The sequence below is a fragment of the Ochotona curzoniae genome, unplaced genomic scaffold (genome assembly GCF_017591425.1).
Source record: "Ochotona curzoniae isolate NIBS_2020 unplaced genomic scaffold, NIBS_Ocur_1.0 contig_3520, whole genome shotgun sequence".
In the NCBI taxonomy this organism is placed as follows: Eukaryota; Metazoa; Chordata; class Mammalia; order Lagomorpha; family Ochotonidae; genus Ochotona; species Ochotona curzoniae.
This window is the reverse complement of record NW_024465894.1, coordinates 25101989-25123136: the sequence shown is the minus strand read 5'-3', so window position 1 is coordinate 25123136 and position 21148 is coordinate 25101989. Positions and strand designations below refer to the sequence as shown.

Below are 21148 nucleotides of genomic sequence, written 5' to 3'. Positions count from 1 at the left end.
AATCTAGCTCCCTATTAATGTTTCTAGGAAAGCAGTGGAAGATAGTCAAAGTGTTTGGGGGCCCATCACCCATGTGGGAGACCATGAAGAAGCTCCTGGTTTCAACCTGGCCTGACCCTTTCTGTAAAACCTGTAGAGTGAAGCAGTAAACAGACATCTCTATGATATCTTTCTCTTTCCCTCTCTCTTTCTCACTCACACGTTCACACTCTCACTGCTGTATCTGCCTCTAACTCTATGTTTCAATAAAGAAATATTTTTAAAATTTTATAAATATAAAAATTTTTCAAAAGTTAGGTGATTTGGTATAAAACTTTTGACATTTCAGAAATATAAAGGCTTTTCAGGATGTTCATAAAAGTCTGCATGGATATCAAAAGATTTTATACCAAAATAAACACCTTTTCATTTTATTTTCCAAAAATTTTTTTTCAAGATTTATTTTATTTCTATCGTAAAACCAGATACACAGAGGGAGGGAGGGACAGAGGAAGATCTTCCATCCAATGATTCACCCCCTGAGTGACCACAACAGCTGGTGCTGCGCCAATCCAAAGCCAGGAGCCAGGAACTTCCTTCCAGGTCTCCAACGCAGGTGCAGGATCCCAAAGTTTGGCCCATCGTTACTGCCTTCCCAGGCCACAAGCAGGGAACTGGAAGGGAAGCAGGGCTGCCAGGATTAGAACTGGTGCCCATATGGGATCCCGGGGCGTTCAAGGTGAGGACTTCAACCATTATACTATCATGCCAGGCCTAAGCTACTGTTTATAATGCTGGAATCACTGCCACATCGGTGCTGACTGCAGTCCCAGCTGCTTAGCTTTTGATCCAGCTCCTTGCTGCTAGCCTGCAACAGCAGCAGATGATGCACGAATTTAAGACCCTGATACCTGTGAGGGAGAGCCAGATGAGGTTCCTGGCTCCTAGTTCCAGTCTGGCCCAGCTTAGGGCATTGTAGCCATCTGGAAAGTGAACCAGTAGATGAAAAGATCTTTGTGTCTCTTTCTCTCTCTCTCGCTTCCTGTTATGCTTGCAAGTAAATAAATTTAATAATCAATTTAAAAATAAAAATAAAAAAGGTTTCCGAGGAGTCAGTGCCATGGCAGAGTAGGCTAAGCCTCTACCTGCAGGGCCAGCATCTGATATGAGCTGTAATTCGAGTTCCAGTTGCTCCACTTCCAACCCACTCCCTGCTTATGTGTCTGGGAAAGCAGCAGAGGACAGCTCAATCCTTGGGCCCCTGCACCCACACGGGGAGACCCAGAGTAAGCGTCTAGCTCCTGGCTTCTCATGAGCCCAGTTATGGCTGTTGCAACCATCTGAGGAGTAAACCAGCTGATGGATCTCTCTCTTCCTCAGTTTCTCTCGCTCTGCCTTTCAAAATTAAATCTTAAAAAAAAAAATAGAGATAAAATGCAATTATGCCTTCAAATGATCATTTTAAATATTACAATGCTTAACTATGCAAAAATGCCTTCAAAATATAGTAAGGTCAAGGGACCATACATTTGAAAGGTATTTTATAATGCTAATAAAATAGTATTGTCTTATATGATGTTGTGTTAGGACAACAAGCTCACTGTTTACTAAATACAATCAGTCTCTTTATTAATCTCCACAACTCTCCTGCAACTTACATTTGAAAGGAAAACAAATTCTAACAGGGACAGAAATCCAACTCTAGAATCAAGAAGCAAAGCAAAGTACAAACAATAAGAAAAAGATCAGATTTTGCTTCAAGTCTCATGGAATGAAGAGATAAACTTTGCGGTGGAATTTTTTAATCTAGTGTATTTGATTTTCAAAACAAAAAGATCCATTTTCCACAGCTAGCACACTGTTAGCCAAAAAAGATGACAAGAAAAATTATTTCGACAAAGACACATTTAAAATATACATAAAGCATTTTTAACTCTCCACCTACTTTGCCTATGACATTTCTATTTTTATTTATTTTTAAAGATTTATTTATTTTTATTGTAAAGTCAATTATACAGAGAGGAGGAGGAGAGACAGAGAGGAAGATCTTCTGTCCGATGATTCACTCCCCAAGTGACGACAATGGCTGGTGCTGTGCTGATCCGAAGCCAAGAGCCAGGAACTTCCTCCAGTTCTCCCACGTGGGTACAGGGTCCCAAGGCTTTGGGCCGTCCTCGACTGCTTTCCCAGGCCACAGGCAGGGAGCTGGAAGGGAAGCGGGGCTGCCGGGATTAGAACTGGTGCCCATATGGGATCCCGGGGCGTTCAAGGCGAGGACTTGAGCTGCTAGGCCACCATGTCAGGCCTGATATTTCTATTTTTAAAAAGCAATTAAATTTAAATCCAGTCTTTTTTCTGCTTTTTCACATTTTTGTACATCCCTCACATCTATTCATCATCTACTTCACTCACATCAGTGAGTGAGGATTCTTTATGTAGCTCACATATTCCTATATTTCTGAAATTTGGATTTTTCTCCAAAAAATGTTTATTTGAAAGGCAGAGCTGCACAGGATAGGGTGGCAGAGGAGAGACAGCCAAGTGAGTTACTGAAAGAGAAAAAGAAAAGAGAGAGAGAGGAAAAGAGAGAGAGAATCTATCTATCAGTTCACTCCCAAAAAACCCAGCAGAGCCAGAGCTTGGGCTGGCCAAAGCCAGAGGCCACGGCTTGCATGCAGGTCTTTCACAGGAGCGGCCCGAGCTCCAGTATGTGCCCATGCGCTGTCTTTAGAGGCATGGCAGCGAGAAGCCAGACCTCAGCTAGGGCAGCCAGAACGCAAGCTGGTGTTCCCTGGTGTGAGACGCCAGCAGCACAAGCTGTGGTTTATCCCATTGCACCAAAATATCAACCTCTACAGGTTCCCACTTTTTCTCCAAACTAACCAGCTACCATGGACAGGGACAGAGCAAAAAAAAATGCATTTATGATTGGCTTAAATTTAGCTGTCTTTCTAATTCCTCTTTATTTCATCTCATTTGCAAGAGAGTGAGGCAGGCACAGAATCATCTGCTAGTTCACTCATCAACAGTCAGGGCTAAGGGGCCCAGAATTCAGTCTATGTCTCTTAAACGGGTATCACGGATCCAAGTACTTGGAGTATCACCTGCTCCCTATCCGAATGCACCTTAGCAGGAAGGTTAACCAGAAGTGGAAGCACTAGGACTCAGATCAGGCAGAACAACCTGGCCACTGCACCAAATGCTTTCTTCTTTGCCTCAGATCCACCAAACATGAGAGAAGAGACTGGTAAGCTGCATGTGCTCAGGGCTACAGGGAAGAGAGCTGGAAAACACCAAACCTGGACCACAGAAACGCTGTCTTCCTGCTGAGAGGGCAACCTGTGCACCAACAGGACTGGCATCGCCCAGAAACTCCTAACAAATACAGAATCCCAAGACTCTTCACAGGGCTGCCAGATCACGGTGTGCATTTTAACAAGCTCTGCAGGTGATTCACACACACAAAAGTTTGAGAAAGACTGTGGTCAAAAGAAAAAAAAGTAAACTGAGAAACTATTTCTGAAGGCACATTGCTAGGATTAATATTCACAAGAATTCTTAAACATAGGGGACTTGAAGCTATAGTGGCATCTAAAAGCCCATTTCCAGACAAACTTCAAACACACACACACACACACACATAAGTAACAGAGCTAAAACTCCCAATTCCCTGGGTATTCATTTTTTTTCCTAACAGCCTGCCTACATCAGACATACCATGTACCTTCAGAAAGTGATGAGCTGTAGCAAGTACAACTCACAGCAACAAATTATCAATTTATAAAACTCAAAAGTCAACATATTGTACCTCACAGTCATTTAAGCTGGCAAGACTTGAAAGTACACACAAATCTGAAGTAATGCACTGGAAATACTTGATTTATGTTAAACAGCACTATGGAATCTAAACATTCCTATGCTCAACCAAGGCCCATTCCTGGCCAGTCAGCACACCGATCATTTTACATATGCCCTTCCAATATAGATCGCCCAGTTATATTGAATATCTAGAAAGTTTAAAGACCTTTCTATATGTTGTTTAAAATAAATCTTATTTCAAGCACATTTTCTGATCTAAAAGAACCACCCAACACCATCACCACAAAAAAATAATATCAAAAATGGCCCTACACTATAAAAGGCACTTTTGCATTCAGTGAAATCGGCCTCTAACAAAAACCCTGTCCAGGGAACCGAGCAGGGAAAGCCACGGAGGCCTTCAGTCCGGTAAGGGCCACGAAGCAGAGCGTCAGAAAGAAATTGTTTTTTCTGCTCCTTTTGATGGGCTGTTCTTTCAAGTCAGGAAATTAGAAACAGGTGTGCCAGAGGGCACACACATCCTTGCTCCACACTGAAAAACACGCGTTTTCAATTTTCAAACATGAAAGGGACTCCTGTTGAATGAAAGAAGAAATGAAAATCCAGCCCTGTTTTCTGCGAACCAGATGAAGGGGGCTCAGAAAGTCTTTGACAAGTTGCTCTACTTACTCCGGCTCCAGCTGACAGCAGGTAGTACTCGACAATAGGAAGGGCAGGCATTCTTTCAAGTGAGAACAATCAAAGGCAGAATTACATTAAGGATCACAGCACTAAAATTTTAACCCATCACTTGATTTTTTTTGTGTGTGTGTGTGTGTTTCCTACCAATTCTTCACCTCATGTTTTAATATTAGAAGTCTGCTCTGCCACGAAACAACAAAGCAATGCAAAACGAAAATCTAGTAAAAAGAGAAAGTCTGAAAAAAAATCACAAACATCAGAAGAACACCTTGAGGCTCACTTGGTTCACTACAGCTCTGGCCTACAGTTTCATTCCAGATGTACTTCCCTTGCAGGAGAGGACGGGGCGTGAGGGACACCTAGTGCACCTGCGTGTGTGATGGGTGATGTGAAGCACTGCTCAGGTAGCAGAGCAGGAAGGTGGTGGCAAGAGAGATGTCAGAACGGCTGCAATGACGTTCAACACATCGGGGGCACCTGCAAGTGCCCTTTGGCCTTACACAAATGGAGACAGGTGAGTACTGATGAAAGCTACGAAGCATTGTGATATGACCAACATTTCAGCACATTTCCATATTGGTAGAAAAAAAAACCACATTCCTACATTATAAAGTGCAGCTTCCATATCCTTTGAAGATAAGGACTGTCTTTTACTCCACTAATTACTATATCCAGACCACAGCATGAAATAAAACAGCCACTGCTTTACTGTGTGAGAGCAATTATCAGTCATCTTGCCAAGCAGCAAAAGACATGAATTTAGGAGGCATGGAAACACAATCTCCATGTCCTTAAAATTATGCATAGGGAACTGGCACCATGGTGCAGTAAGGTAAGCTTCCATCTTTGGCACCAGAATCCCATATGGGCACCGGTTCAGAATCTGGCTGTTCCCTTCTGATCTGGCTCCCTGCCTATGCCCTGAGAAATCAGTGGAGGCTGACTTAAGTCCTTGTGCCCCTGCACCATGTGGGACACCCATAGAAGGCTCCTGGCTCCTGGCTTTGGATCAGGAGCTGTTATGATGGGACCAAGAATGGAACAAAACTCATTTTTTCTCTGTGTGACTCTGCCTTTCCAATGAAAAATAAATAAATCTTTTTTTAAAAAAAAGATTTTTTTTAAAAAAAAGATTTTTTGTTAGTCATTTACAAAAGATTTACGTTAGTCATTTACAAAAGATTTTTTTTAAAAAAAAGATTTTTTGTTTTTCATTGGAAAGGCATGTTTACAGAGAAAAGGAGACAGAAAGATCTTTTACCTGCTGATTCATTCCCCAACTGGCCACAATGGCCAGAGCTGAGCTGACCCAAAGTCAAGAGCCAGGAGCTGCTTCTAGGTTTCCCACCCGGGTGCAGGGTCCCAATGCTTTGGGTCATCTTCTACCACTTTCCCAGGCCACACACAGGGAGCTGGATGGGAAGTGAAGCAGCTGGGACATGAACAGGTGCCCACAAGAGATTCTGGGCACATGCAAGGTGAGGACTCAGGCGACTGTGCCAGGTCCCTGAAAACAAATTTACATTTAAAAAATAAACAAATAATACATGGAAGAATATTTCATGATGCAGAAAAAATGTTATGTTAGATACAATTGTAGGAATATAATTGACTTCCCAGCCTTCCTGTACCTTCTTCTTATCCTCCTCTCTACCCTCTCCTTTTCTTTGTACAATTTCTGAGATAACATTTTAAATTTATATTACAGCCATTACACTAATAGTGATTTACATTACGTTAGTCATTTACATTAATGCTCTACCAAATAAAGACACAGAAACAAGCATATTTAAAATCTCTAACATAAAAGTACATGGAAGTGGCCACAATGGACAAGTTTCTTAGAAAACTACCTAGCATAATACAGACCTGTACCTTACTGTGATCCATCAGTGGCTTTCATTACATAAAAAGAAATAATATATTAACTGTTCATCACATATGAAGTCATTTGAGTTTAATACCTCAGAAAAAAATTCCCATGCCAGATAATTGCTTTCATTCTTAGAATTAGCTTCTATCCTTTGTTATCTAAAAATGAACAGTAACCACCCCCTCCATAACAAAACCGTCCAAAGGGTCAAGTGTTTTAAGATAATATTTACAGGGCCAAGCACAGTGGGCCTAGTGGTTAAAGTCCCACCTTGCACATGCCAGGATCCCATATGGGCACCGGTTTTAATCCCCGCAGCCGTGTTTCCCATCCAGCTCCCTGCCTGCGGTCTGGGAAAGCAGCTGAGGTCAGCCCAAAGCCTTGGGACCTGCACCTGTTCCTGGTTCCTGACTTTGGATAGGGTCAGCTCTGACCGTTAGGGCCACTTGGGGAGTGAATCAACTGATGGAAGATCTTCCTCTCTGTCTCTCCTCCTCTCTGTATATCTGACTTCCCAATAAAAAAATAAATAAAAATAAAATCTTTACAAAAAAACTTTTAAGAAAGATTATATTTACAAATGTTGCTGTTTTTTTGTGCGTGTATGCTCACATCTTTAAGTCAGAATTCACAGAAAGATTTCTCAAGGCATAATCCCCGAGCTCTACTTACTACGCCTCGAGCAATTTCAGCTTCTGTGGCAGCTTCTTATACTCCGAGCACTCTGAAAATTTTGCCAAGTTGGACAAGATCACAGAGGCTTCTTACTTTGTAAGTACAAGAAACTTCAGGGAAGCCAGGGGCTCAGCTCTGGAGCAAGGAGCAGCACCACTTAACATCACCAAGGAACGAAATCTGCCTTCCTCCACAGGACAATTTATTAAATGCTTGACTACTTTTGCTTCTTCTTCAAGGAATCATTGCTCAATATTTCAGAGTAACTTTTCCCTACTCAAAATGGTCTCTACTTCTTAGAAAATATGCCCAACCCAAAGACCAGAATACACTATTACTATTCTCCATCTTCACTTACCTTGCTCTCAGTGCTCACGAGCTCACTGCCCCCAGTAATCATTTGCCTAACAATGCATAAGTTTGATGAAAACTTCCAACCCTCAGAGTTCACAGTGGGAGAGAAAACAAAGAAATAAATGATGGAGATGTCACTTTGTATCTTTTGTAAAGACCAAAAATGTTAGAGATGATGCAATGCTCTGGAAAAGACAAATCATGGAAGGGGACAGAGCACCACTGGTTAAAGGATGAATTACATATTTAAATAAGACACTGTAACATGGACTAGCTGAATAAACATCTGATGAGGTAGGGGTAGGGACCTACAACAGAGAGTAGAAAAGGCAAGGGTAGGAGCATAGAACTATATCCCAACTGCCAAGCAGATCACGGGAAATTGGAGTGCCTTCTGAGGCCAAGAACTCTGAGATCAACCACTCCCGTGTGGATCTACCAAATGGGATGGAAGAATCCCAAATCCTACCCCACAGGAGCCAATGTCATCAGAACAACAGCCAGGAGCCCTGAGCGGTCCGCAGAAACAGAAAAATAGTACACTTCCTTCGGGACTAGGGAGAGGAGCTTTCTCTGGTCCTTAGTTCCAACTTTGGGTCCCTACCCTCTCTTGGAATCACCATCAGGGTTGCTCCAAAGCACCCCCCCCAAAAAAAAAAAATTAGATTACATAGACAGAGAACAACAACAAAAGCTTAGTACCAAACAGGAAACGGTTACCCTGGACTCACATATACCTTACTAGGCAGGACATGAACATAAGTAACGCCTCACTGAAGTATTGAAGATTTCTCTGCACACCCCTCCTAAAACTGTTCTGCGTCTCAACTGTTGACATTTGCCTTGTTAGAGTTATAAGCCAACATGGACTATCCCCAAATCCACCAAGTTCAGTAAAAATTATGCTTCAACACTATAAACTACTAAATACAAAAATGAAAATAGACACTTTAAGGTGTGTAGCAGCCAGTTGTGTACAAACTAAAGTTGAAATATCAATGAAGTAATCACAGGATGTAGTTAAGAACTTGCATTTTCTAACATATTGGTCATTCAATACCATGTCATTTAATTCCATAAGGTTGTAAACAGTTGTTGATGTTATACTGTGGCTTTTAATTGGTCTGGATGATATTCTTCCAGCTCTGCCTTCAGACCAGAGATGGTCTCCCCATGAAATTGTTGAATTTATGTGGACAATAAGATGCTGGACTCCATGCAAAATACATGCTTGCAATGAAAGAATTATGATTGGATTTGAACTGTAACACTGCAATAAGGTGGAGAAATCCACCATGGGGGGAAGGAACAGGGAGGGGTTGGGGGAATCGCAGAGCCTATGAAACTGTGTTACAAAATCCAATGTAATAAAAAAAAAAAGAAAGAAAAGGCAAGGGTAGGAATAGGAACATCAAGGCATGTCTGAGGTAAAAGTGGACAACACAGCTGGGCATGAGGAAGCAAGAATCTCACAGAAAGTTACAGCAGACTTCAGACAAGGCCTATGGGCCCTGCAGGAGGACTCCCTACAGGCCTGCAGGAGGATTCTCTATGGGTCCTACAGAGGACTTTCTACAAGCCCTACAGGAGGACTTCGGCATTCTCTTCAAGGAAAACAGGAAGCAGCTAGGTAACAAAAGCTGCATTCAAAAAGCGTGACCTGATCTGAGTTAGAGTGGAACACCAACTCCAGTACTGACACCTGTATGAAGGGAACAGGGGCAAAACCAGAAACGAGCAGCAAACTACAGAGACAATCCATCTTAGAAATGATAGTACCTCACTCTTTTGGCAGTTCTGGGTAGGAACCAGGAAGCAGCTGGACTCCAAATATACTGAGAGAATAGACAGGGTCTGTTGCTGGTTGGCTTGTGAGTGAGATAGGCAAGAGGGTAAAGATGGCACCAAGATTTTGACCTGACATCAAAAAAATGAGAGTCTGGGAGATAAAAATATGGATGCTATCAGCATACAGATGGTACTTGGCCATCAGACTGGGTGGCACACCAAGGGAATGAACACACAGACACTTGGTTCAAGGACTAGACCTGGGAGCTCTCCCAACACTGAATGGTCAGAAAGATGAGAACCATTAACAGCCATCAAGGTGGGAGGAAGACCGGAGACTGTGGTTCTCTCGTAGTTACAGAGCAACATTTTCAGCAGAAAATCAGAGCCAGCTGTGCCAAAATACTGCTCTTAGGACTCCAACATAACCAGTCCATCTGGAAGGCAATTAGTAATCTCGACAAGAACAGATTGGTGCAATGCCAGTAGAATCTTAACTGAAGACGACTCAAGGGTGCAGGAGGACAGCAGTAAGACAAATAATAAAACAAGTGCAGACAACTGCTTTACACGTTTTACTTTGAAAGGTTGCTAATTAATGAGAGAAGAGCTGGAAGACAGACTGGATCCCTGAGAGACCTGCACACAGTGCTTGAACTCCCCTAGAGGGACTGGGACACAGGAGGTACAAGGGAGCAACATCGACTGCTGCTAAGAAGGGAAGCTGACAGCAGGCATCCCCATACACCTCCCCAAACACCCCAGGAGCAATGGCCCTGTGCCATTTGCAGGCAGCCCAGCAATGGCCTACTAGACGTCATGGAACAACTTTCTATGACACATGGTTTTCCAGCACCCCGACAAGGGCACACGGGCCAAAGTTTTCTATTCTGAAGCCATTCTGTCTCCCAGACGGCTGCTAATCAAGGTGAAAAACATAGGGGGAATGGCACACGTTCCCCACTCTTGGGGAGGAGATTCCAATTGTTAGCTAGGAAATGTTAAGGAATGAAGCTGTTCTCGGTTTTTACAATTTTTTTAATCAAACCACCTTGAAGCTCCTGCCGGAACCCATCGCTCTCACAGATCTCAGGTTCCAAGACAACCTAAAGCCAAAGCTACGAAAGGTTTTTTTTTTTTTTTAAAAAAAAGGAAAACATGAATCACTGAGCTTCAGACAAGAAACAAGGTAGCACAATTTTCTTCATGCCAAAAGACAGTAAGAAAGGGAGACTGAGCCTACACCTTGTGATCCCCAATCAGCTGCCAGCAAGTATCCCCGGATTCACTGCTTTCTCTTTAAGAAAAAAACAGAGCTGCAGAGACAAGTAACAGAAGACCAGCATTAAGGTCAAGCAGAGCATAAACTTCATCTCCTGCTTTTTTCCCTCCTTCTGATCTTCTAATCCTCAAGCTGCTCTTCCTTTCCATTGCCAGACATGGGCTACAGATGTACCTTACATTAAGCATCTGATGTGTGACTGAAAAATGATGTGTGAGGCCGAATTTGGCAAATTGAATCATATTTTCAAACACTATTTAGAGGAATTCCATGGCGAATAATCTTTTTGAAGCTGTAAGCATCTTTCTAGAACGAGGCTGGCACTGCACATGCATTTCTTCCTTTTTATTTGTTTATTAGGCACTTAACATGTGCGAGGCTCTGTGCCAGGTGTTCTGGAGACACCAACATACCTACAGCCTCCGTTTCTTCTCACAGCCTCAGGAAAGCATGAAACCAATGATGCACTTTCATCAAAACAGAAAAAAAAGGGGGGGGGTTGTAACCTGAAAATAGGAAAAGCCTTTACTGTAATTAATACACTCTAAAATATACTCTTTTTTCTTAACATTTAAGGTTTCTGGGGTCAGGAGGTTCACCCTGATGGTTGTCTGTCCTCCAGGCTGCTTCTCTACACAGGCTATCCCCAGGGGCTGCTCCTTCCAGGCAGAACCACGGTGAAGCTGCAGGCAGTGAGTTTACCTGCCATTTCAGAGGATTACCATATGATAAAGAGCTGAAGATTAAAATGACAGCACACACAACCAGGCTTGCAACCAATAATGAGGCATGACTGTTATTAGTGGAACAAATACTTCTCATTGAAGGAATAGCCCCAGTTCTGTTTTACTGTAAAGTAACAATGGCTAAGTGCTGAGAAAGCAGTGTCTTGACTGTCTTTTTTGCTCCATGGTGGCGTAGAAACAATGGAATATCTTATAAAAGGGAGCTTTAAACTCCCTACTTTGGGCCAAGAAATGCACTGTTTTCCACATATCAACTCATTCAATCCTTAACATCAGTGAGAGATGTCATTACTGGTTTATAAATACCCTCTTGCACAGGTCCCCCAGCTAGTGAGTCTGGAAGAATCTACTCTGCTTCGTTCCTAGCAAGGTAAAATTCCACAATGCCAGACTTCAGGCCGAGTTTGCCAGATCAGCTCCTACTGCCCAACTCCACCCCTCCCCACCCAGTGATGAGAACAAGATGCTGGAGTTTACCCCCCAGGCTAATGACCAACTCGCCTGCCTGGCCTTGAGAGTCCTCTGCTGACCAGAACTAACCATCTTCTCTCCGCTTTCAATTATCACCTTCCAAGATACATAAACCTAAAATGTAGGCCAGCTCTCTGGATTTTCTGCAACAGCCTAAGGCACAGGTCTTCATTTCATCCAAAAAGCTTACAAAACCCTGTGCCCTCTCTTTCTTAGCACTTGGTCACCCGACTCTGCCTTGTGTTCCCACTGTCGTCTAGTAATAACCTCACAAGATCCAAGAGCGAGGTCATGACACAAAGTCCCACAGATAGGACAAACTGGAGATCTATGCAGCTGATATGGTATGAGCAGAATAGGCTCTCAATCTCGCAGAGAAGTTTAAACCACCCAGTGGAAGTATCTAATGAGAGGTCTCAGGTCATGATGAGGGTACCCCAGAGGGTAACTCCCACAGTAGTGTCATTACTCAAGCCTGAGCTGGAGCAGCTCCTCACTCTCTTCTGCCTGGCTCACCTTGTGCTCTTTTTCTTTCCCAAGCATCTTCCTCAGACAACAAACCGATGAGATTGCCTGAGCTTTGACTATGAATCTCTAAAACCATAAGCCAAAAAGAAACCTTCCTCCATGAGCAGCTTCTCTCTGTATTTCTCGTAGTAATGAAAAGCTAATATGTCGATCATAACCATGTTCTCTGGGCTAACAGCAGTTAATCTTTTCATTTGGGGAGAAAACTGTAACATAACAAGCCCGGTATCCAAGGGAAATGGCTATATAAGATGTCACGAATCACACGAAGCTATTTTGAACTGAAACACGATGGGAGAAGGATGGGGAAGCGGGAGACTTCAACCTCAAGTTTGGCTTTGCTAACCCAGGGCCTTCTGCTTAACAGTCAAACCCATAAAATACATTCTTACTCTAATGTCCACATGACTGGTTTAAAAGAGGGAAACTGGGGTTGAATCTCCTTCCCAAAATAACTCAGTCGGGCAAATTGTCGGGTATTTGCTCTTAAGTAGAATGAAGTTTCACTAATACTTAGATTTTGCAGTTACTTTCTGATATGGAACAAGTTAACCCACTGAGCAACACACTGAATAAAAATAAAAGCAACACAATCCGTGCTATGAACTGAGACTTCTTTGAGAAAAATTAAAATGAAATAATGAATTTATCTTTGGCTTGTTCATAATTTTCCACAAACACAGGGCCACGGTTACATGCAAAAACCCAGGGGTAAACTTCACATATGTCAGGATTATCATGGCCTTCCAATGAAATACTAGTAATTACATTTAAAATGATTACATTTCTTAACTTTTCAAACACAAAAAACTACAAAGCAATTTTTGCCGATTATGTTAGTATGACTTAAATTTGACATTAATCTATGTTCAGACTCTGCCTGATAGGCCAGTTTCTCATTCTCTTATTTTTCCATTGATGGAAGAAATTGACATAGTCAGAAGACTGTTATAGAAAGCAGGCAGGCAGCTATAGGGCTGAAATAACAAGCCCAAGTAGCACAAATGGAAGAAAGATACAGAGATGAGAAGGTGACAAGCTTTCAAGTCTCAGAGAATACTAGAATGTTAAGGGCATGAAAGCAATAGAAAACGTAAGAAAAAAAAGTGTTCGTGAGTAGGGGTAAAGAATAAGATATCCTTTGAACACATTAAGCCTAGTGCACATACATCAGTCCTTTAGAGACATTTCCAACCACAAAGGACTCACGTGAAATCAGAAAGGACTCGCGTGCATCTCAGAAGAAAAATTAGTGTAACAGAGATGGGACTCAATACTCACAGAAAGAACAGTTAAGTCACGTAAACAGCAGCAACACCAAACTATCCAAAGAAAGCGAAACAGGAACATAGTGACCAGTGGAAACCCACACACAGAGTTGTTAGCAAAGAAAGAATAAAGGAAGAATTTGAAGAAGGCCAAGTTAGTAGGTCAGAGGAACAGAACAAGCTAAGAGAGTCCCAGGATCTATTATACAGGCAAACAGAAAAGAACCTCCTACTTCACAGATCACCGTAAAAGCAAATAATAGGTAGACGAGGGTTATTGGATTGAGGTGTGATAGCAATGTGGAAAAAAACTGAAGACAAAAAGGAGGAGAAGATGGCCAAATCCATCTACCCTCATGATAAAGCATGAAGGCGTTCAAGAGAAAGCTAGAGGACTGTAACATGAGGGATAACATGCTAAAGAGATGAACCAGTATTATTTTGTCAAGTAGAAGTATCCCATGCAAACGGCAGAGGCTTCAAGTGTATCTTTCCAAGCTTGTGAAAACCAGAGACAGACAATAACATTTCTGGCCATTACTTCCCCAGCTCCTCATTCCCCACCTCGGGGACACCCAACACCCATCCACAAACATTTGTTACTAAAAGGGAATAACTTCCCTAATAGCTGCAGAAAAAAAAAAAAAGGAGTACCTATATTTTATTAAAAAATATAGTTGGAGGAATAGATATCATAAATCATACATTTAAAAAAACCTTCTCAGTTTTATGTAAACATGCTAGTTTTTAAAAGAACTCACTAATTTTGTATCTCTTGTGATCTAAATTTGGTACCATCACACGTTATTAAAGGAATATTTTACATATTTCTCTCTCTCTCTTTCTCTCTCTCACACACACACACAAACACACAATTAATACAGCTAACTCCAGAGTTACAATGAAATTGTTAGCAAAGAATTTGTAAAGATGACACTGAAAAATCCTTATAACATTCTGAACACAAAAGATCTGTCTAGGTAGTGTCTTGGCATATGCTTTATATCTAAAAATATTAGTTTTCATCATTAAATAACTGGCAAGACCAAAGTTTGAAAAACGGTCATGAAAGCAGCAACTACCTGAGGTACTCACAGCTGTAGAGTAGGGACTGTGAGCTCCAGTATTTTCAGCCCAGCAGCCACATCCATAAAGAGCAGCCTGAAAAAAGAACCAGAATAGAATATTCCAGAAACATCATACAAAAGTTTAAACATTCAACAGAAGACAAAAATCGTATCCATTTAACAAAGCCTGATTTAATAATGATTAACAACGAGATGATAATACCAGGTGTTGAATAAGATTTACCCAAACAATGGTTTTAATACTATTAAAATTACTCTTTCAGCTAGTCCACTAATCCATGAATTTTTCAGAAAAATGCAAAAGAAAGTGTCTTAGTCTCCTCAGAAGTGCTTGTTCCTCACCAAAACAAAACATTTTAAAATTTTCGCAGTATGTCAACTAACTGCTCTTCTAACTCCTTGAAAGCAACGGGGTTGACTTTAAAACAACAGTTCTCTGTCTGGTCCACAAACTTCCTTGGGGAGTTGGCTGATAAACATCCTAGATGTGTTGGTTCTGTAGTTGGTGAAGGTCCATGAATAGGAACCATTAACCAACACTCTGGGCTGCTGGGATGCAGGTGGTTTTCCGGCCACTTCTGTGGAACCCTGATTCAGGAAGAACATTCCCATGACTCCCTTGAGTAAACTCTCAATAGGAACTGCAAAAGCTCTGTCTCAAAGAGCCCTGTATGTGCCACTACATTCTACCAGATGAACAGAGAGGAGACAGTGAGAACCACTAGAGCTAGTCACTATGCTAGGTGGTGGAACAGATTTACACCCCTGAAATCTCTAGGGACACAATAAGCTACTCAACTTTTACAAGACTATGGCTATCACTCCAATTTTTTTCCATTCCTGCCACCTAGAATGTCTGGATTCACCTCCTCATTATCTACAATGACTTTTCTGTCTTTAGGAGGGAATTCACAACTGGTCACTTCTGCGCTCCTTAGCTAGAAAAGCTCTTAGTTAGCCATCACAGAGGAATACAAGCAGCCATGGTCAAGAATTCCTTTCTACATATTTGGTAAGAATGAGAAGCGGGACAAGATCTACATGTCAGTCAGTAATTAAAAAAAAAAAAGACTAAACAAATTGGCATAACAATATGTGGAATCCACTGCAAAGATCAAAAACAAAAGAATCAAGCCGAATAAGATCTTTAGAAACAAACACAGGAAGACTTCCAAAGTGTATGCTTGAACATCAAGGGAAAAAAAGCTACACTAATACCCAGTTTCATGATAACTAATGAAGAAAGTAAGATTCTTCCACACCACAAAATTACCATAATCTGGGTGCTCACTTATGAAAACTGGGGGATTGGCTAAGACTGGAAATGATGATCACAGAGGTTAGCTTTCCATGAAATTCTACTGTTATTATTATTATTATTTTACAAAGATCTGAGGATTCACTTGTTCCATCAGTCTACCCTATGTAGGAATCTCCATGAAAACAGCCCCCACACTCCTTCTGCTGCCAGCCTCATTACCTCATGAGAGAATGTCACCTTTCTAGAGAATTAGATCAGAGTCTAGGATAATTACATAAAGTCTACCATGTTCATGGGACCCTCGGTGCCCATTTCCAGCTGTCACTGATGGCAACCTTGTAAAAAGAGCCAAGATGTAAACAAGACACTCTCACCTTGGCAATCAGTGAGAAATTTGTTACTGTTTCTAAAATACATGTGTCTGTTTTCGAAGACTGCTCACTCAGCATGACAGCTATATGCCTTTCCGGAGCGATTTAGTACACAGGTTGCAAAAGAAAACTAGCAGACTTACAGCATAAGCCATCCAACGGATGCTTCCTGGTATACGTGTGAGGTCAGCCAGACTTATGGAGACATGAGGCATCAGCAGTAGAACTCATTCCTTCCTAACTGAAAACTCTGCACACTTTCCCATCACGCTTCTCCCTCACAATTATCTTTACCAGGAGGCTACACTCAGCAAATAATAAGTAAGGCCTTTAGGACATCTCTTAAAATTCCAGTGGAATACCAGCACTGTGGTGTAGTGGGCAAAGCCACAACCTCTGGTGGGCACCATTTCATGTTCTGGCTGCTATACTACCAATAAGCTCACTGCTAACATTCCAAGAGGACAGTCCATATACTTGGGCCCTACCATCCAGGTGGGACGCTGAAATGAAACTCCCGACCCAGCTCAGCCATTGCAGCCATCTGCACAGGAAATGAGATGAAAAAATCTCTCTCCCTACCAGCATTCCTTCCTGCCTTTCTGCAACTTGGACTTTCAGATAAATAAATAAATTTTCCAAACAATGGGGGGGAAAAAAAGCCAGTGGAGGCTGCCTTTCTAGCAAACAACATACAGGCTTCCCTTGGCAGGAAAAAAACAAACCCTAACACACACTGTTGGGGGGAATGTAAACTTAGTACAATCATTTTAGAAGACTGTACGAAGGAGATTCCTCAGAAATCTGAAAATTGATCTACCATATGATCGAGCCACCCCACTTTGGGGGAATTACTGAAAATAAATGAAATCAACATATGAGGAGTTATTTGTACCTCCATGTTTATAGTAGCTCAATTCACAATACCTAAACTACAAAATCAACCTATCAAAATGAGATTAACATTTGTGATTTGATTATTATTTACAGCAAAATGTCAATCTCACTCATTTAGGCTACTTTTTTTTTCTGTACTGCATGCATTAGTTTGCACAGATCAAGGAAAACATTTATGTTTTTGAGGCTGGCTTATTTCACTAAGCATAATGATTTCTCTAGATAGAATAGATAAATAAAGCCATTTTTTTTATCCAGTCATCTTGACAGACTGATCCCATACTTTAGTACCGTATTTTCCAGTAAATACCTTTATTCCTCTTTTCCACCGTCTTCCTTTGCATTGTAACTCATATATTCATGAAATAGCCAGGTAGGACAGACCACATTTAATTTTTAAGTTTTTCTTTCTGCAAGACTGTCCCATGTGCAATGACAGACTGGTTTCAACATGGTTAGATGTAATAGTCTAATGCAGACAGAACTATCCTTGGCCGTATTGTTCTCTTGCTAGCCAACACAGAGAACAGCGAGAAAACTGTGGGAATGACAACGTAATACAGGCTGCTCTACTGGTTTTTCTCTCTTTTTCTACTAGACTCTTCAAAGGTAATATATCATGCTTGACTTTCCTATCCAAACTTGAGAAATATGTAGGATTTTATAATTTGGGAAAATATCATGACAGAGGGTTTTGTAGTGAACTAAAAACATTGCACAAGATGTACAATCTTGATCCATCCAGTGTGCAAAGTGTTAACACAAAATCATCTTCTCTCTCCGTGTTCCCTGGAATAACAGTGTAGGGGGCTTGCCCATACAAAAGGGTGGTCAAGAATCATCTCTTGGGCTAGGCTAGCAGAAAGATCCTCCATATCACTTTGCTTCAAATATCTGATAACTGTCATGGCCAAAGCCAACTGGGACAATGATTTTGCTTCACATGTGAGGGACACAAAACCCTCTACGCCACAACCCACATGTAAGACAAGATACAATGACTAACTCTAAACACATGCCATGCCTGTTCTTCAACAGATTCCATGAGAGGATATGATTCATTTGTTTATTCAACAAATACTTAAACCCCTAAGTTAGATGCCAAATCGGTGTATATTCAGAAAGCTTAGTATTTCAAACAGATTGTCAAATTTCATTCTCAGTATAAAATTAAAGAAGGGGCACAGAACAAAGAGGATATGAAATGAACTGTAAGTAAACAAATTTTACATAAATTAAATTCTCCTCATTTCTGATTTCTTGAGTGGCACCATGTATTGGCATCTGCAAATACTGATTATTCTATAAAAATGACTAAAATGCTTACTCAGAGAGGAATATACAGGATCAAAAATGTTACTGATACTTAAATAGAAAAAAAATGCAACTGAAATCACTTTTGTACCTTAAAAAGCAATCACACAGGGTTTACTACTAAAAAGACAAACACAAACATGGGGAGAAAATGTTAATAAATACATTGATTAGAATCCTACTAAACACTGGACCAACTGCTCAGTCAGTCAAAAGTAGTCAACCCAGGACTGCTAATTGTAAAGCTCACAAAGAATCCCCTTCCTGTGAGCTAGAGAACCTCATGTGTTACTCTGGAAACCCACAGCTGCTCACCTGTCCGACTCTCCCTGGATGCTTCAAAGCCAAGCCTCCACTGGAGACAGCAGCAGCAACATTCCCTTCGTGGTCAACCACCACGGCGCCCACCGTATCCAAAGTGCCTGAGTCGTTCTCCTGGGGAGCACAAGAGGCAGGAGCATTCACTAGGCCTGGTGAGGACACTCCACTACAACGCCATAGTACTTTTAAAATATATATATATGTATATTTATTCTTATTGCAATGTCAGATATACAGAGAGGAGGAGAGACAGAGAGGAAGATCTTCCGTCCAATAATTCACTCCCCAAGTGACCACAATGACCGGTATTGTGCCGATCTGAAGCCAGGAGCTTCTTCAGGGTCTCCCATGCAGGTGCAGGGTCCCAAGGCTTTGGGCTGTCCTCGACTGCTTTCCCAGGACACAAGCAGGGAGCTGGATGGGAAGTAGGGCTTCCAGGACCAGAACTGGCTCCCATATGGGATCCCAGCTCATTGAAGGAGACGACTTGAGCCGCTACGCCACCGTGCAAGGCCCACGGCATAGTATTTTCCAGCATAATCATGGCACAACAAAATCTGAACTACTCATGAGGTGGAACATTGAGTAATCTCAAATTATTCATTGATACATCATAATTTAGACTTTTCTTAAGCCAAAATACATTTTCCACTGCAAATTCTGAACCAAATATCTTCTAATTATGCATAACAATCTGTTATTCTCCACAATATTAAAATATAATATTGAATATAATGTTAAAATCCCTTTATATGACAGGGAAAAATGAGTTTAAATATTAATGAAAACATTGCATTTCGCAAAATTAAATTTTTAAATGGCAACTGCAGTGTGGAAGAGCGCCTTGCGATTGTATTCTCTTGTAAGTCTTTGCTTCTGAGAGACTTTGCAGTAAGTTCCCATCTCTGCTGTACCAACAACACGCTCACAAACCATGGCAGAAACCCATACAGCCCTAGAAGACACCTGTATGTGCTGTCTGTCCAGGTGTATTACACTCGGTGACTACAGGCAGCTGTGCTACCAACAAGGTTCAGTAATGCCAGACAGACACAGGAAAAAAAAATTGTAAGTAAACAGTTGGGAATTTTTTCCCTAAATATTAAAAGTACAGATAGTCTAGCCACTAGCCAGGTTAGATGGTAATATTATTAATCACTGGGTCTTCAGGCCATGCCCTCAGAGAACTGACCCCACCCTCAACCCTACTATGCAAGAGCCAGCTACAACTGCTCCGAGTTCAACAAGGGCCGCTTCTCTTCCTGGGCAGTTTATTGCTCACAAAAGGGTGGCTTTGACCAAAAGGAGGAAAAAAAAAGCTTAACTGGTTGAAATGACTGCTATACTCCACTATAACCAGAATATCTTCACCCCCAAACTCAAAAGCTTACTCCCCAAAATTTTATGCTAATAGTACTAAAAGGCCAGAAACTGCAGTGGCAATTGCGGTGGCTTGCACTAAGCTACTACTTGACAATCGCACAACACTTATCTCCACTCACTGGTTCACTCCCCAGATGCTCCTCAACAGCCAGAGCTGTGACAGGCTGAAGCCAGAAGCTTCGTCCAGGTCTCCCATGTGGGTGCAGGGGAGGGGCCCAAGGAGTCAAGCTTCCCAGGCACGTTAGCAGTGAGCTCGATGCCAGCACTGCTGGTGGCAGTTTGGCTCACAACACCATACACCAGCACCTAGAAATAACCTTTCTCTAGCGAGTCAGGCTGCCTCGGGTATTTTGTCCTAGCAACTAATTGCTGATCCTAAGCTTTTTCTGTTTAAAATATGTATTATTTATTTATTTGAAAGGCTGAGTGGCACAGTGAGAGTGAGAGGCGTAGGGAGGTGCAGGTACCAGGAACCTGGGTACTTAGGCCATGTCCCACTGCCTCTCCAGTGCATTAACAGGAAGTTGGATGAAAATTAGACCAGTACTCAAACAATATGGGATACAGGGGTACTCCTTAAAGTTAAATCTACCATGCTACAATACCTACACCCTAAGCTCTCTTTTAACCACAGCAACACAAAATTCAGACAATGGATCCATGGTTAGTTTTGCACACTGTTCCCTTGTTTATATACAAGGTGAAGCAACTGTCTTCACCTGTAGTTTCAGAGAATTAGAACTGTTTCTGGTGAAGAATCAAATACAGTTTTCATCCTATTGCACTCTGAATCTTGAAAGAAGCTCATTCCTCTTTTTTCAGCTGCCAGGTAAAAAAAATTGCATGCATTTATGGTGCAAAACACAATGTTTTCCCAGCTATACATTGCCCAATGACAAGGCACGACCTCACATACTTGATTGCTTTTTATAGTGAGAATGCTTACAGTCTACTCAGTGTGGTTCAGCGGGTTCAGCCACAACCTGCAACACCAGCATGCCAAAGGGCTGCCAACGTTAATCCTGGCTGCTCTGTTTCTAGGTCAGCAT

The 21148-nt window shown here is 41.7% G+C and overlaps 1 protein-coding gene across 7 annotated transcripts in view; it reads right to left on the bottom strand.

Annotated features, from left to right (window-relative positions):
• The window catches only part of TASP1 (taspase 1), a 233377-nt gene that overhangs the window by 130784 nt on the left and 81445 nt on the right, over positions 1–21148 (bottom strand). For 5 of the 7 annotated variants that reach the window (XM_040981828.1, XM_040981829.1, XM_040981830.1 and 2 more), the window contains 2 exons: positions 18711–18830; positions 14547–14625 (listed from right to left, as the gene is read on the bottom strand). In XM_040981828.1, coding sequence (XP_040837762.1) covers positions 14547–14625; positions 18711–18830 — 199 coding nt within the window. The remainder of the gene's footprint in view (positions 1–14546; positions 14626–18710; positions 18831–21148) is intronic. The other 2 variants (XR_005884033.1, XR_005884032.1) reach the window with 1 other exon arrangement.